Source organism: Erythrolamprus reginae, chromosome 1 (genome assembly GCF_031021105.1).
Source record: "Erythrolamprus reginae isolate rEryReg1 chromosome 1, rEryReg1.hap1, whole genome shotgun sequence".
In the NCBI taxonomy this organism is placed as follows: domain Eukaryota; kingdom Metazoa; phylum Chordata; class Lepidosauria; order Squamata; family Dipsadidae; genus Erythrolamprus; species Erythrolamprus reginae.
Window position 1 is genome coordinate 319,145,881 of NC_091950.1, and position 18,734 is coordinate 319,164,614.

At 35.4% G+C, this 18,734-nt stretch overlaps 1 protein-coding gene across 2 annotated transcripts in view; it reads left to right on the forward strand.

Moving 5' to 3' along the window:
* Positions 1 to 605: 605 nt before the first annotated feature.
* The window catches only part of GRM1 (glutamate metabotropic receptor 1), a 238,810-nt gene continuing 220,681 nt past the window's right edge, over positions 606 to 18,734 (forward strand). The window contains exon 1 of one of the 2 annotated variants that reach the window (XM_070733671.1): positions 606 to 1,320. In XM_070733671.1, coding sequence (XP_070589772.1) covers positions 621 to 1,320 — 700 coding nt within the window. In that variant the 5' untranslated portion in view covers positions 606 to 620. The remainder of the gene's footprint in view (positions 1,321 to 18,734) is intronic. The other variant, XM_070733673.1, reaches the window with a different exon arrangement.

An 18,734-nucleotide genomic window follows, 5' to 3' on the forward strand; every position in this document is an offset into this window, starting at 1 on the left:
CTTTAAAAAATTACACAACCTATGGAAGTTTGATAACTTATAAGGTTTCCTCAGTCCCATTCAAATATCAGCTTACAGGTAAAAGCCACTTCACCTAGTACATAAAATATATTCGCAATGATATACATGTAGATTGTCAAGTATAAATGAATTCAACTGGTCATGCTAATATCTGCCAATGAATGTATCACTATTAGAATATTATGTGAAATTAATTTTCTGTTATCTTCATCTATGATTGATAGGTAGGTAGATATTTGGGGGGGATTTGTATTTAAGGACAACTTGCTCTTTGCAGCCAATTGATTATGGTGTCTACTAATACTCTAGGCAGGTGGAGAGGGAACTTATAAAGGAAATGACCTTTACAGTGTTTGGCTGTGTCATACTTTTAGCTGATGAATATGTTCTGTTCTTTCTTCTCATGTCAACAGGCTACAATTCACGCCTACAGTGACTTCTGTTGCCCCTTTAAGCTTTTGCTTTAAAATCACCTTGGAGATTCTTAAGAAGTGAAATAGTGAAAAAAGTCTGTCATCTTCTTTATGCTTTTAAGCATGTGTAGACAGGAAGATCCCATGAAACTGGTCACTTGGATCTGGATGGTCTCCTGCAACAAGATGATAGGAGTCCTGCTTGTCTTTTTTCCTGCTATCCTCTTGGAGATGGACTTTCTCCCCAAGAATACTGGGAGAAAGATTTTGATTTCAGCAGCTACCTCCCAAAGATCAGTAGCCAGAACGGATGGGGATGTCATTATAGGAGCCCTCTTTTCAGTCCATCACCAACCCCCAGCTGAGAAGGTACCAGAAAGGAAGTGTGGTGAGATCCGAGAGCAATATGGCATCCAGAGAGTTGAAGCCATGTTTCACACTTTGGATAAGATAAACTCAGACCCATTTTTGCTGCCCAACATCACTCTTGGCAGTGAAATTCGAGATTCCTGCTGGCATTCTTCAGTAGCCTTGGAACAGAGTATTGAATTCATAAGGGATTCTTTGATCTCTATCCGAGATGAAAAAGATGCCCTGGGTCGTTGCCTGCCAGATCCTTTATATCACCACCAGATCAGGGCTAAAAAACCCATTGCTGGTGTCATTGGTCCAGGTTCCAGTTCTGTAGCCATCCAAGTGCAAAATCTGCTTCAACTTTTTGATATTCCTCAGATAGCTTATTCTGCAACCAGTATTGACCTGAGTGACAAAACTCTGTACAAATATTTCTTGAGGGTGGTTCCATCTGATATTCTGCAAGCTAGAGCCATGCTTGACATCGTCAAACGTTACAACTGGACATATGTATCTGCTGTGCATACTGAAGGTGGGTAAGGCATTTGATTTAATTCATTGAGCTTTTGTGTAGAATGCTATTCCAAATCTTTATCTAACTTTTACTTTCAGGACAACCACTATAAGTAATTTACATTTTAAGAAGCAATGGCTACAAAATACATACTTGATATTAAATACCTGCACTTGAGTAATAGATTGTGTTAAATCATAATGCAGTTGGCTTGCTTTTGGGCTCAACAAGTTGTAAGAGCCAGCCATTGTGGCTTTTAAATCATGACTTACAGCTTAATGTGTACCAAACACTTTACCTTATTAGGGTACCATTATTGAAACAAGCTATGGTTCAACAGTATGTGTGAAGTGTAATAAGTGAATGGATGGATTTGTACTTGAACTTCCAAGAGTGAGCTTCCAACTCTTTGACCACATTAGATAAATAAGTCATTTATAATAATGTTGTTTGTTCACTGCTTAGTTTGAGCCAAAAATAAATCACATAATATACAGACCGTATACAAATCCTCTTTTTTCTTTATGCTGTAAACAACTGAGAGCTGTTAACCAAGAATACTGAAACAGAGAGGTTAAACCTCCCCTTTCCACACTTTTTCTTTGTAAAGTTGTTTCTCTGCTTTTTAAAAAAAGAATAAGCAATTCAAAAAGAATTTAGTATATTTTAGAATTGAATCCTAAATCTTCCTTTTGTCTCTGGACAACAAATCACAAGCTTTTCTTTTACATAACATTCATTCCTTATTTCAAAGCTTTTCATTTTAGCATGAATATAAGATATCTTTGAAATTTTAGCTTTGATTTTGTTTTAAAATTCTTTCTTGGGATATTTTCATATGAAGCAAAAAAAGTGGTTCTGATTTTAGGTTTGCTTGTTTTTCACAAAATAGTAATGCATTTTATCCTTAGATAATATATGGAACTAATTTGTATTTATCAAAGAATAAGAACAACAAAATTAGAGTTTATGATGCAAAATGACAGCTACTGTTTCTTATTCTCCATGTTCTTTATACTAAACTATTGAATCTGAAAATAAGTTGTGATCCCAAGTTTACAGCGCAAAAAGAAATATTCATGTATTATATTGTATTTTACTCAAGATACCATTTCCCTTCACTAAGATTGAACAACCTCAAGTTTTATTTCTTATTAAATGAGTAATAGGTGCAGAATTCTACAAAGTTAAGTGATATAAACAAATCATTATTTTTAAAGTCCCCAATTCAGAACTGAAGTGTATAGATTTTCCATAAATAATTTCATTTCTTTGTGTGAATAAAAATACCATCCAATGTCTATGTCAATTCCTTTTTCCTCCAATGATGCTAAAGCTGTTTCAAAAACTAAACAATGCAATTTGACCACAGAAAATTTGTTTTTATTGGACGTTACAATGCTGTAAAAATAATGCCAAAATACTATTAATAATAATAATAATAATAATAATAATTATTAATAATAATATTATTAATAACAATGCCAAAATACTATAGTATACAAATATAATTATATTATCATATTATACTATACTAATGGTATAATAGTATACTATTATATAGCTTACTATTATATATAGTATACTACCACTGTATTTATGTAAAATAAATAGTGTAATATACTACTGTAGTATTGACGTAGAAGAAAATATCATGGGGATAGATTCTCACAGAAGGTTTAATAGAGATGGTTTAATGATATATTCTAATTAGCAGATGAACTTTCCAATTATTACTATCAGTAGTAAGAAGATTCATAGGAAAAACTGATCAGAACTTAGAGGCATTTGTCTACTGCCATGTCATGATAGAAAACATAAAAAATAATGCAGTTTACTATGATATCTGGTCAAGATGATGATCTGTCTATTAGCAAAATTTAGAACTGATCTGGGACAAATAATTTTAGACTACCTTATGCATTCAGTTTCACAATGTTCTCAGTACAGGTTTTTTTTTTCATAACTCTTTCATCAAATTCAGTCTGGATGAAATAAATGACAAGTTTTGATTTCCTGTACCTTTTCCAACCTGGCATTCTCTAAATGTGTCGAGACTGCATCTCCTAGAAGTCTTCACCAAAGACTTTCAATATTTTCAAAAGCAAAAAATCCTGATCGGAGATCTCTCATATGTATTTCCATTTTTACCCTTAGAGTATAAGTGTTTACGTAACATAGAATACAAAATTATGTTATGTTGTATCTTTTCAGAAAGCAAGGGGGTGGAGTACAATCTAAAGTTGGCATAATGCAAGCTAGAGATAGTACAAGTGGGTTTTTCCCCCTTGAATGATTGTTCAGTGAATTTTATACAAATGCATGGCATTTTCACAAATGAAGAGGGTGTAAAGCATTATATGCGCTCATTTAGAAGGAACCCTTTTGCAATCAAGAGGGCTTCCCAGATAAATTAATGCAGAAATTGCCCTTTTAGAGTGATTCTCATTTCAGTGGCTTGTAATGTATGGTCTGAATTCTTGTTTTGCAAGTCCAATATTCTCGTCCCCAATATGCTGACTTCACACAAAAGTGTGAAAGAAATCTCAGTGCCTTTTTATTTTACATAATATAAGAAAACATTCAAGAATTAGTCATCTCTGAAATGCAAGTTAATTAACCATGCCAATTTGCTGAGGAGACTGGTAGTTAATTTTGAAAAAAAGAAGAGAGATTTCCTTTTGAAATTGCCCTGCCATAAAAGAAATGGTGCAATATGACATCTCTATAACATCTGAATTAAAATCTTAATATCAGAATCTTTCCAAATGAAAGGGAAAATGCCACTCTATTCTTAGTGGTTTATTAGTGCTACCTCCAATTTAGCAAAAGAAAAAGATGACTTGCCTTGCCTCATAATCTTGATATAATCATTTTAATACAGACTATAAAACGTTGGAAGTCATGGGGGGTGGGGGCACCTAAGAATTTTCTGTTGAAATTGCATTTATAAGAAATTCCTGTGTTGGGATATGTTAGTAATTTATATAGTAGTGTAACAAAGCTGACAGTGAGAAAGTATAGGAAGAAGTCGTCTTTCATATTTTAGACCACTTTTCACCTTATAGGGCTTATAATAATACAATTCATCATTATTGTAATAATTAACTCCTGCCATTTCTCTGCCATTGGAAACAATCTTTAGCTAAAGGTAAGACTGAGGCTTGCTATATTTACACCACAGTTATAGTTTCTTTGAATGCTATATTTGATTATTCATCATTGTAGTTTTAGAATCTGCACCTGATATGTTTCAAGTGCCTAATGTATTACAGTCACATTCTTACAGAGCAGTTCATTGCCAGATGGCTCAACTTGGGAACATAGAGAATTCCTATTTCCAACACGTTTGAAGATCCCAGTAATTATGCTCTAAACCATAGTATTTTCTTTTTAATGAAAATATTTACATTACCACTACATTTTAATCATTTTCCATTTTAACAAAAGTAATAATGTTTTATCTACAATTGCTGATGGGGTCAGCATTGATAAGGTCCTTTTTAAAAAAAAAAACATCCAGAATGTATCTAGAGTCATGATGTCCATCTGTCTGAAGTTCTGCAATTATTTTAATTCTGGAACAGGAATAAAGGCTAAAAAGACACCTGAAAACATTCCAGAAGCTGTGTGTTTTCTTGCAATGATTCTGACTCAAGTTGCAGAAAGCAGAATATTTCTGGATTAATAAATCATGCTAAGTCTTAATGTGGTTTATTTGGTTTTGGCTTTAGTGTATCATGTGAATTCAGTGACTGTGAATTTGTTTATTGTTGAATTCAGCCATTGTGATTTATTTAATAAACTGTGGACAAGCAAACAATAGATTGGCATGATAATAGAAGCCAGATTTTGTGTAGAGAAAAATCTGTTGCTTGTAACTTAAAATCAAGGTGGTTTTTTTCAAATTTTAGGAGCTTCTATTAATATCACCATGTCTCGTATTATTTAAAGGATCTTATCTAATAGAAATATTAAGAAACCAAAGTTAGCTTGGGGTGTTTATGCTAGCTGCTGAGGAGCAGGCTATTACAGTGTTTGCTCACTATCCACCCAATTCCACTTGTAGAAAGTGGTCTGTAAAAACCAAATTTTATTTCAATATAGATGATGGAGAACTATTCTCCACCTCAGCAAATACGCAAATAAGCTTAGATAGTCTAAGCGAGCAAGTTAAAATACATAATTCTGACCTTCAGTAAAAAGGAATGCTGTGAGGGTTAGACATTTTAAAAACCTCCAGATACATTTAGACTCTGACTAAAGATAGGAGGAGAGTACAATGATGTTGAATGCAGTTAAGAGAGAATTATTTTGATTCTCTGCACTTGAACATTTCATTTGGTAATTTATCTTTGATGAGGCATTCGCTTTTCAGGCACACATTCCTTGACTAGGAATCCTCCTTGGCTCTACCTTTGACATAGACAACCATGAAAAATCAATGGCCAGGTAGCCTATTATCCGACTGAGCTAGTAAATCAGTTTTGACCTTTTGTGGAGGAGAGACACAATCAAGGTTGGATTATTGCAATGTGCTCTTCATAAAGTGGCACTGGAAAATGACACGGAAATTGTAGCTGACTCAGAAAGCAGTGGCATAATTGGTGAATAACATCCCTCAAAGTCATCCCAGTGTTGACACAGCCATAGATTACTGGTTGCTTTCTGACTCAAATTCAAAATGCTCACGTTCATGTGCAGAATTTTAACCCGTTTAAACTCAGGACCATTTCCTCCCACAAATCCATTTTATCCAGGTTCTGTCATGGATATATTTAACAGATTTATGAAAACCTGTTTATTTGCAGATAGAGCCTTTACTTGTAGAACTATAATTACCATTGAAATTGAGGCCTAATGTTTATTATAATAGAAGACAAAACCTAAAATCTGCCTTTTGGCCCAGGGATTTTAATCTAAATCTACATATAGATATAGCACTGACCATCCCAGGCATCTCTTCCTAATCCAGTGCTTCTCAAATAGTGGAGTGGGGCTGTCTGGGGGGGCGGCGGCACAAAGCAATGCCAGGGGTCACATGTGATCCCAGCAAACATGTATGGTCCCTCTCGATTGAATTTCGTGGATAGGGAGTGTTTTCCCAGTTGCATGCTGCTCTGAGCCCGGAAGAGAAGGCGGCCAGGTGGGGCAGGGCAGTTGCATAGGTTCTTCCTGTTCTCAGCGGGCACCATGGTAGCCATGAACCGCGTGGCGATCCTGCTGCTGGGAAAGAAGGAGCATCCTCTAACCCAGTGATTTTCAACCTTTTTTGAGCCGCGGCACATTTTTTACATTTACAAAACCCTGGGGCACATTGAGCGGGGGGGGGGGGGGCGCTACAAAAAGTTTGGACAAAAAATTCTCTCTCTCTCTCTTTTCCTCCCCTTCACTCTATTTCTTTCTCCTTCCCTCTTTCTCTCCCTTCCTTCCTCTTTCTTTCTCTCTCTCTCCATCTCTCTTTCTTTTCCTTCCTTCCCCTTTTTTGTTCTCTTTCTCTCTCCCTCCCTACCTCCCTCTATGTCTTTCTCTCTCTCTCTTTCCCTCTCTCTCTCTCTTGCTTTCTTTCTTTCTCTCTCTTGCTCTCTCTCTCTCTTTCTCATTTTCTCTGTCTCTTGCTTTTTTCTTTCTCTCTCTCTTTCTTTCTCTCTGAGCTTCGCGGCACACCTGACCATGTCTCGTGGCACACTAGTGTGCCACGGCACACTGGTTGAAAAACACTGCTCTAACCAAAAACAGGCTCCACCAAGTTCAGTGTGACTTACTCCTAGGTAAGTGAGTAGAGCAGCCTTCCCCAGTCAATAGTTTCCTTGCAGCTTATAATAAGTAAAATAATAAATATTAACCCTAAAATTTCCGTTGGGGCCCAGTTCAGAGAGTTGGGGTTGGCATGATATGTTTACTTCTTCTAGCGGTGGGGGGGATGGGGGACGGACATAACAGAAAATGATTGAGAAGCACTGTCCTAATCAGAGAATCAATCTTACAATTCCTAATCTAGGGTTTTTGGTACTCTCTGAGTTTGTTGCTTTTCTTGCAGACATTTCATTTTTAAACCAGGTAACATCTTCACTGTACTGAATGAAACGTCAGCAAATTCCCACCAAGCTCAGAGAGCACCATGTACCCCACAGTTCAACTCTTAGTTACAAATATTCTCTTCTGTTGATAGTTTATATTTTCTCTTTGTCCATAAGACAAGTACTTAGGTCTGGAGCAGTAGTGGATTCCAAAACACATTGCTTTCTTTCTTTCTTTTTTTCTTTCCTTCTATTTTCTTTTCTCTCTTTTTGTCTCTGTCCCTCTTTCTCGTTTCTCTTTCTTTTCTTTTCTTTTCTTTTCTTTTCTTTTGCCATGTTTTCCTCCTTTTTTCCCTCCCCGTCCATTATTTTCTTTCTTTTAATTATATGTTTGTAACAGGTTGTTTATTGTTATTTTTGAATTGTATTGTTTTTATATTTGTGAATAAAAAACTTTTAAAAAACAAAACACATTGCTACCATTTTGGGCGTGCTTCCACTGCGCATGCGCAGAAGCATCTCGGGTGGGTGGGCGGAGCCTCCTGCCGTCGCCACTACCGCTTCACAGAACTGGGCCGAACTGGGAACAACCAGCCACTGGTGTGGAGATAAGTCCTCAGCATAAAGAATGTTCATGTTCAATTGTCCATTAAATTCTGTTAATGTCAATTTGCATGATAAGAGAATATTTTTGTAGTTTCAGTAGGAAAAAGATTTGAAATATTAGCTTTCGTGTGGCTTTTATATTGTCTTGTCATTTGTATGAGATTCCATCTTGTCACTAGTTTTTCATGGTATTATTTTGTTTGAGGAAATAGATCAAAAGCATTGTATGCCCTCACAAACTCTGTCCATTACTTTCAGAATACCCAGGCAATGAAGGGTTATATTAGTGCATACATCAATGTACAGAAACAAAATGTGTGCATAAATTAATGTGTTAGAGAAAATTATAGGATGCGTCTATATGTAAGCATGATCTCATTTCCAGGGTAAATATATCTTTTAGCATTGCTTGTGAGGTAAATATTTCTATATACTAAAATATGGTTTTTTTAATTGTATTACTCTACTCCTTTCAAATGGGCAGAAATATATTAAATCAGCCTTACATAACCATAACCAGACATACTGAACACAACTCCCCAGGCATGTGTTGTGGCTTGTCAGATGCTTGACAACTCCCAATTCCAACCAAGCAGTAAAATCAGGATATTTACCACATACAGTTGTGCTAAAAGAAATGTCTGGAGGTTGTATTTAGCTTGTTGGGTCACAGGCTGTGGAGATTTCCTCTGAAACATCTCATGACCTAAAACAAAGAACCTCAACCACAAGGGGATAAAAAGCAGAACTACTGTTTATTGCATTAGAGTTGCATTACATTTCAATCAATGCTTAGATAGGAATACATTCTGTTTATCCATATATGTAAAAAACAATCTCATCCCCATTAACTCTGTTTGAATCTATAGAACTACTCTACATTCCATATATTTGTGAGGCATTACTATTGGAGCAGCAGATGTCCTCTTATTTTGCAGTAGCACAAGAATCCAAACATAGTTAGGATGGGAACTATATTACCGGAGCAGCATGATACAGGGGAAATTCTATAGTTCTGCTTTGGAATAATTAATGTATATGGTATGGATGAAAACATTGATATACACATGCACTCACACATTCTCACATATCCAGCTGCTCACCTTGTATTTAGTGCAAATATCTGAAAGAGGGTGGAAGTGACAATTGAGTAAATGTTCTGACAAACTTCTTGCCCTAAATGTTTCCCAATCAAAGGCAGGTTTGACAGTTTAGGACAAATATATAGCTTGTCCATAAATTGTCAATCAACTATGGACCACCATCAGAGACATCAAAATCTTAACCAGAAAACTCTAATCTTAAATGAACATTAAATACTACTATGGCCTCAAGTCCATCACATTTAAAATGCACAAATGAAAATGGCAAACATACAACAAGAACAAAAGGCTAATACGAACGTCAAGAAATGCATATTGCTAATACTTGTCTCCTCAGGATTTTTTTTCAGGTACTTTCTTCAAGGCTCCAAACACGTGCATCCAACTGGAGTCCTAACTCTACTGATGCAAATGAACAGCACTGAAGCATGCCCCAAACAGGTAAGTCAGAAAAACTGAGCTATCTCCATAGTCATGGACTGCATCATTATGTCACTGAGGAAGAAAGATAATGTATTAGCTTAGCAACTGCCTCTTATTCCAAAGGCAACAATTCCCCATCCACATAGTAGCATGGGGCATATAGATATGGCTTAATAATAAGTCCCTAATGTTAAGTAAGCTTTCTTTATGCATCTCTGAAAGTAGTGAGGGAACACAGCTACTCTAACTAGTAAACACCAACCGCTATGGTAATAAAATGGAACAACTAGAACATGATTTGTTTTAATTTGTAGGGTCAGAACAAAAATACATGAAGGAAAATGAATAGTGGTGGAATGCTGATACACACGCCTTGGGTAAGTTTTTTTAAAAATATATTTATTAAATCTATATCCTGCCCATCTCATTGTCAAGTGACTAAGAGTATTGATTTATTACTCTATCGTCTCTTAAGGTAGGGTAATCCTTAAATGTAGGCCTCGCTGGAAGAATGGGGAACTTGGTTAGAACATGGGAAATGGAGAGGCATCTAGATAAAAGAATCAGCTCTTAGTCCATCAGTGGGTGAACTTTCATTTAGAGCAACTGTCTGTACCAGCTATTGTACTTTACACTTCTTTGATTTTTCTTGTCACTTAATAGGCAGCTGCCAATTTTCTGCCAGACAGAGAATGAGGAAATCTACATGAGAAAGAGCAGCAATTGCAACCAATGACAAGATATCCACTCTTCTGGAAGCTGTCAACTCTACTCTCCCAAAGCTTCTGTTCTTTTTCACAGCACAAGAATAGTAGCCTAGTAAAGGATACCCAGCTGCAATCTATTTGTCACAACCAGAGGCAGAGGGACCTGAAAGATGAAAAGGCCTGGTATCTGAACCTCTGTAAAATGCCTGTAGAATCCATCCCACTATTGATGTTAGTAAACCTGTGACCATATTCCAACAACTCACTAAACTATATTGTAATCTGGCTTAATGTGTCATCTGTACTTGGACCAGGGTTCTGATGATGATTTTGTTATTGCCTTAACTGAAATCTGTAACCATGGTTCAGTTTGGATTACTTTGTTTAACCCACAGGGCGGATGTCATTCAAACCTGGATGGAAAATTTGTTAATGGCTAAATTCTCCCTTTAACTTCCATAGCATGAAATCGGGTGGCAAGAATGACCTCAACAAAGCAAATCTCTACTGCTCCCAATCCACTTTCAGTACTCTTCCAGGAACAATAGAAAGAATAAGAGGGGAACAGCCTTGCCTCATTAGGCTTGTAACACCTGTGACCTCAGTGGTCCATCAACTGCCTTTTGTTTCTTTAGAAAAACAAAAGTCCTAGTTGGTCAGCCAATAGAATGGTAGTTGAGGGACCAGCTAAGGAAGAGAATTGCCGGCAAAATTGCAGCCAACTGAAGTTAGCTGTAATCTGGCAATGTTTGTAACAGACAAATACCACACCTATGGTTAATTCTAAGTGAACCTTCGCACATTGTGCAAAAGAAGTATTTGCTATTAGCTGTGCTTATGCAGCATCTATTAAGCAGCAGTTCTTTTCACAATGGCATATATTCTGGGAGCTGGTGACACTAGGATATTTATCACAGTTGCCTTTCATCTCTGAGCATCATACAAATGGTTTTGTCACTTAGACCAGATGTTCTCAATCTATTTTTTTTGTTCATTCCCCCTCTTTCCAGCCTCATTTATCTCTTAGTTTAATTTACCACGATTAGCTTAAAGCTATTAATGGTAAATGTGATAATTTTCAATACTTATTGCTGCGGAAATTAGGACAAAGAATGAGTTTGACAATTATATCAGATGAACCTAAGTCTGAACAGCCCCGTCAGAAATTTGCTCTGTCCCCTACAAATAAGGCATTAAGAACCACTGACTTAGGCCAAAAACAAGAATGGGAAGAAAGCTGGCCTTGTAAATTATCTTCTTCATGCTCTTCCTGTTTAATATAACCCAACCGCAATTCTGTGCAGCGCAGTGGTTAGAGTGCAGTACTGTAGGCTACTTCTACTGAATGCCAGCAATTTGACAGTTTGAATCTCACCAGGCTCAAGGTTGACTCAGCCTTCCATCCTTCCGAGGTGGGTAAAATGAGGACCCAGATTGTTGGGGGCAATAGGCTGCCTCTGTAAACCACTTCGAGAGGGTTGTAAAGCACTGTGAAGTGGTCTACAAGTCTAAGTACTATTGCTATTAAAATATTTAAGCAACTGACCAAAAATGCAGCTCCAGGCAGCATACAATACAATACAATTGAATACAATATTGTACAGTACAATACAATATCCTAAGTGGCAATAATGGAATGGATATACTATACATACATTTTCTGGTTTCTAGGATAAGCCCACTTAACATCCTTGCCCCAATATCATTGGTAAATAAATAGTGGATAAGTACTCATGGCTATCAATGAGATAGCTATGTCAAGTTTCATAAGACTTTTTAATCTTTCTGCTCTTTGGTAGTAGCTGCAGAACTTCAGCCTCAAACAATTCCTAGCTAAACTACTGATACGGAAATAAAAAAACCCACAAACATCTGCAGAATCAAAGAGCATTCCAAAATAAATATGTGACATTAATTCCATGTCAGAGGGAGTTATTGTAGCACAAAAAACACATGATATTAACTAATAATGCACCATATGATTGTCCATATGAGTTAACAAATACTGCATTGTGAGTTTATCTTTTTGATGCAGGCATACAATAAACACTTTTGACTTCCTTAAAGGGCTGGCTGGCTTTTCCTTGCTGTAAAATGTGGCAACCATTAGTACCTTTATATTGGGAGCACTGAAACACTTTTGGTTTGAGAGAATTAGCCAGTGACACCCAGTTGGGAGTTCCTTTTGTGTCCCTTTAAATTGCTCACTGAAGTGGTATCTCTCTATCTATTTGATCACCCACTTTCAAACTATTGGGTTAAGGGAAGCTGGAGCAAATGACACTAACTCAACCCATTCTATTGGGTTTCAAACATGGGCCTGTCGATCATCAGCCCATTGTCCTAACCATGTGAGCTACTATAGTCCTCTAGACCAGTGTTTCCCAACCTTGGCAACTTGAAGATATCTGGACTTCAACTCCCAGAATTCTGGGAGTTGAAGTCCAAATATCTTCAAGTTGCCAAGGTTGGGAAACACTGCTGTAGACAGCCTCTAAACAACCCAAACTTTCCTGCTTCCTTTAGATGTTATAAGAAACACTGTCCATTGCTGGTTTTGAAAACTTATTCAACTGTCAATCCTTATTAGATTTAGTTTTCTGCTCTGGGCATGAAAATGTCTTTGGCTGGCATTGTCTCTCACATGAATCCAATGCAACTGCTTTGTGTTAGCAGAATGAATGATTGTATGACAACTCACAGATGAATTTCTGAACCCTCCTAGAATGCCCATCGGTTCTTTGGAAAACTGGAGAGGTTGGATCAATTCTCCGATCTCACCAAGTCAAACATTTGCCTTTGGGGCTTTCTAGTATTTGTGGCAAAAGAGTTAGTGGGGGAAAAGGGAAAGGCGATGAGAGCAGATGATCATACATAGAAAATAAGAGTACGAATGTTGCAGTGACCAGGACTGAGCAAAGCTTTGAAAGATATCTTGTGTTTTTTATATATAGTGTGAAATGAAGCATTCCCTAAAACTTGATAGTGTAATCATGTAGTCCATATGATCTTCTAAGAACAAGCAAAGTGAAGCAGCCTCATTGCTTCATTTTACTTCCCTCTTGTCTGACATATATAACACCTGCAAGAGTCTTCTGCTTAGGCTCTGCACCTAAGCAAAACCCTCTGCCAATGCATTTTACACTCCAAAGCATCTTCTCTAAGTGCTAAAGAGGTTGAATACCAATAAAAGGACCTTGCTGAAGCAAATTGCATTGCCTCTTTGCTTTAGTGAAATGAATCACATCACCTTTTGCAGCATGAAATGCCTCTGCAGGGAAAAAGCCACCTTGCTCAGCTGCTAGCACAACATTTTATGTTTTTGTCTGTATTTTATGCTTAAGGGGGCACATATAGCAAGCCTTGCTTATGAATCTATATGCTAGCATATAGCCATGTACATGTTCAGTGTGTCTGTGTGTAAATTTTGAATTTCCAACCAGCTAGTTGATGCAGGGAGAGGTTGTGCAGATACTGAAAGAAAGAAACTGCAAAACAAATGGGAGCTTCACAGCTGTTAAATGCGTATTTGAATTTAAGTCAAGTCTTTGACTAGATCAGGATGACATTTTCCAAAACTACTGCATCCCAAGAAGTGATTCATTTGGGAATCCCTTTTTTATTTTTATTTTTAATTTAAAATGAAACAGACATATAAAAATACACAAACATATAAAAAATACACATATCCAGGATGATTTACATCCCGATTTTCATCAGAAGCACATACGGAGTTGTATATGTTTTTACATCAAATTGAAAACATTTTAGTTTATATTCATCTTAAATACTGTACATTTTATGAAATAAAAAATAAAAAAGAAAAGAAACATTTTAGAGAAGAATGTGAAAGAGAATAGAAAAAAAGACGTCAAAAAGCAAGAAAATCTAGTTTTCACTTTTGAAAAAAGAGATAAACATATTGATTATTAATCTTTTAAACCTTGTATTCTATTTCACTTGTTTATTTGGTTGTTTCTTTGTTTAAGCCAATTGTAGAATTTATCCCAAACTCTATAATAATCAATTTCTTCTTTCCCATCTAATTTTTGGGTTAACATATCCATTTCAGCACATTCCCAAACTTTTTTTAATAATAATTTCTTCTTTTGGAATGTCCTCGCATTTCCATAGTTGAGCATATGTTATTCTAGCCGCTGTTAAAATATGCATAACCAAATATTTATCTTCTTTTTTATATGATTTATTAAAGATCCCTAATTTAAAAAAATCCGGGTTTTTCTCTATTTTTTCTTTTAAAACTTCTATTAACCATCCCTCTAGTTTTCCAATAGATTTTGGCTTTAATACACATCCACCATGAATGATAGAAAGATCTTTTTTCTTTTTTACATTTCCAGCACAGCGGCAATACATTTGGGAACATTTTTGAAATTCTCTCGGGTGCTAGATGCCAACAGTAGAACACCTTACATTGGTTTTCTTTAAATGCATTTGACTTGGTAATTTGCGAGTTAAAGGACCACACTTTTTCCCATTTATCTAATTCAATTGAATATCCGAAATCCCCCCCCCCATCTTTATCTCCACCTCCATTTCATAATTAATTAAAACTTTATAAATTTTGCAGATTAATTTTGTGTCTGTGCCCATAATTATCTTATCTAGATCACTCTTCCCCACTTGAAAACCATATTCCTCCTTATCTTTTTGATATGTATCGTGTATCTGTAAGTATGTCCACCAGTCTAAAGGTCTCCCTTTTTCTTCTAATTCTTTTGATTTTAACATGAATTGTTCTTTCAATAACTCTTTATATCTTATAGTATTATCTAAATGTATTAGACTAGGATGGTAATTAGTTTCAAATGGAGAGACCCATTCAGGTATTTTTCAATAGTGGTGTTTCTTAATATCCTGCCATATTTGTGCATTTCTAAGTATGTTTTTAAAAAAATATGCATGTGTTTTGTATTTTCCGTACCATACGTAGGCATGCCATCCCAGGAGTAGATCATATCTTTCTAGAGTTGATTCATTTGGGAACTGTTGATGGTCTGATTCAAGTTCAATTTTAAAAAGTATTATTTAATTTCTGCATCTACAGTATATACTCATTGGAAATGATAGAATAGATGGATATATGAGATATTCAGTGCAAATGTATCTCTAGACATGTACTGAATTAAGTAATTAAAATAATTATTGTACAGGGGTAGTGTTTTGCTTGATAAAGAGAATTGATCAAAAATGTAAACAATTCAGAAGTAGGCCTTATTCAAAAGGACTTATCTTTTGTGACTATAATTTAAGTGCCATCCTTGCAGTGCAAAATTATATCAGGTTTTTTTTACTACTGTTTTCTATTTTATTGTTAATGGTTTAGTTCCTACTGACTATGCAATAGTGTAGATGAATGAATGTTGTGATAATCAACAGATTTGTGACTTACAGTAAAATATGAGCTGGAGCACTATGTGAATTCTGTCATTTATGTCTCACAATCAAAAGTCATAGAGGGTATCAATTCAAACTATTGATGACAGTGTCCACAAAAAGGCCCAAATCAGGGGACTAAAATATGGGAAAGTACCTCATCTGTGCAGCTAAAAGATTCCATGCAGGTCTGTCATATAGAGCATGAGAAATTCTATGCATTGGATTATTTTGATGGTCTTCCAGTCTTTAGGCACCCAGTGTATGACATCACACCATGCATTGATGGAGCAGACCATTTATTAGTCAAAGAATTCATGTCTTTGTGAACTCATAAATTCAAGAAAGACCACAAAAGCTTCATGTAGAGTTAGAGATGAACATTACAATCAGAGGTTCCTTGTGATAACTATATTTTGTCCATAGACGGTCGTATGAGGCATTAAATTAAACGTGGCAACATGGATTGGCAGTATTGATCCACTTTAAAGCAAATTTTTGTATTTCAACATTGTTCTACAATTTTAACTATTTCAGCCTCTGCCATGTCAACAACAGAATGGTATTTTGGTCCCCAAAACACATTTTTAACTAGACTAAGAAGATTATACATTGGAGTCTCTGAATACAAGAAAGAAACCTCCTTCTAGCTAGATTAAAAAATAATGAGAAAACTCAAAGCACAAATAGAAAAAGATGAGAAAGTAAGGTTTGTTTATTTATTTTTATTTATTTATTTTGTCCAAAACACAATGAGGGTTTTAGTGGGTATACATACATATACATATACTGTGTGTGTGTGTGTGTATATATATATGCGCATGGCAGAACATATGAATGCAGTCAAGAAACAGGAGAAGACCTCCTCCCTTGTCCAGCACATTAAAAGAACAGGGCACGAAATTGACTTTGAAAAAACTAAATTACTCCACAAAACAGAGAATTTATATAAAAGAATCTCTCTAGAAGCTATTGAAATTGAAAAAAGATCTTTTTGTTTAAATAAACGGGATGATACCTCACGTCTGCCAGAGATTTGGAAACCAGCCTTAAACAAAATAAAAACTTCATTATAATCAATATGTCAATCCTTTAATTATTATGATTTTAGAATTTTATATTTGGAAATCAGACTTAAACAAAACACTTCATAATCTTCATACCATTCCTTCTATAACCATGATTACACCAACCAATCAGATCACGGAAGCATAGTCACCCAATCTATTTGCTACATTCAAAGCAAATCTCCACCCCCACACTACATGCTAAGAAGGAATGTCAGTTGCTAATATTCATTTGCAAAAACACAGAGATTGGAACTCCAGCCTGATGATGGTAAATGTGATTTTACCGAAACGTCGCATAGACATGCAAAACATTACACAGGGCAAAACCCGAACTCAGAACAATCTACATATATATATATATATATATATATATATATATATATATATATATATATATATATATGTTTTCGTAAATTTTCACGGGTATATGTATGTAGATTGTTCTGAGTTCGGGTTTTGCCCTGTGTAATATTTTGCATGTTTATGCGACGTTTCGGTGAAATCACATTCACCATCATCAGGCTGAAGTTTCCAAGCTTCGTGCTGTTGTAAAATGGAATGTTTGCAACTGTCATTTCTTCCTAGTATATAGTGTGGGGGTGGAGATTTGGTTTGAATGTAGCAAATAGATTGGGTGATTATGTTTTAGTGATCTGATTGGTTGGTGTAATCATAATTATTAGAAGGATTGACATGGTGATTTTTATGAAGTGTTTTTTGTTTAAGGCTGGTTTCCAAATTTCCAAATTCCAAAATCATAATTATTAGAAGGATTGACATGGTGATTTTTATGAAGGGGTTTTTTTTTGTTTTTTGTTTTGTTTTTTGTTTAAGGCTGGTTTCCAAATTTGGAAACCAGCCTTAAAAAAAAAAAAAAAAAAAAAACACTTCATAAAAATCACCATGTCAATCCTTCTAATAATTATGATTTTGGAATTTGGAAATTTGGAAACCAGCCTTAAACAAAAAACACTTCATAAAAATCACCATGTCAATCCTTCTAATAATTATGATTACACCAACCAATCAGATCACTAAAACATAATCACCCAATCTATTTGCTACATTCAAACCAAATCTCCACCCCCACACTATATACTAGGAAGAAATGACAGTTGCATATATATATATATATATACTGTATATATATATACACATAGTAAAATATATGATGAAGTTTATAGAGGAGATACTCATAGTTAAATATATCTAAGAAATAATAGAAAAGAAGATATAGTAATAGAACATATCAATGAAAGAATAGAAGAAGAGATATAGGAATAGAAGAAAGGTATAGGAGATATAGGAGAGCAATAGGACAGGGGACGGAAGGCACTCTAGTGCACTTGTACTTTTTTGTTATTTTATCTCTCGTTGTTGATGATGGCTCTTCTAAACATAGACTGCATCATATCCAATCATGATAGACACCAATTCTCTCTGCTTTTGTAACATATTGTGATGTGGGATGACTTTTAGTGAAGTGAAATGTCCTGGATCTTGCAGTCTGTCTTTTCATCTGTAGCTTGCTCCTGTTTGGATGATTTGCTTCAGTTGAAAAAGAAAGAAATGTCATTCCTTGCAAGACAATCCTCATATTATCCAATCCATCAATCCATGGTAAAATGAGAAAGGGAGCATTTCATTTGTATTACCCTGGTTGTTTTTCAAATGTACTGAATAATATATAGAGGGGATTATCCACAGCCCAAAAATGTATCATCTCTTAATAAAAGACTCTTCCTGTACCTTTTGGTTTTTAGTCCTTGTGAAGGCAACAGAATAAGTATTTTCAGCTCTGATTCTATAGGTTGGTGCACAGAATTTTTTAAAGGCTGTAGTAGTTTTAAGCATCTGGGAGCATACTCTAACAATAAATTGTCCTCAACTTCCTATGGAAATGCACTATAAGATATATTTATATCTATAAAAAACCTTTGCCAGAATAAACCTATATCTTAACTTCTTCCCCTGAGCTTACTACACATTAGCTTGCTTTAAACACATCGCAAAGAGTTCAATTGTTTTAGCTAATATTGAAACTGGTCTAAATGGATGACATTCAATAATCAGTAATTCAATAATTTTGTTTTTCTGAAAGCACCA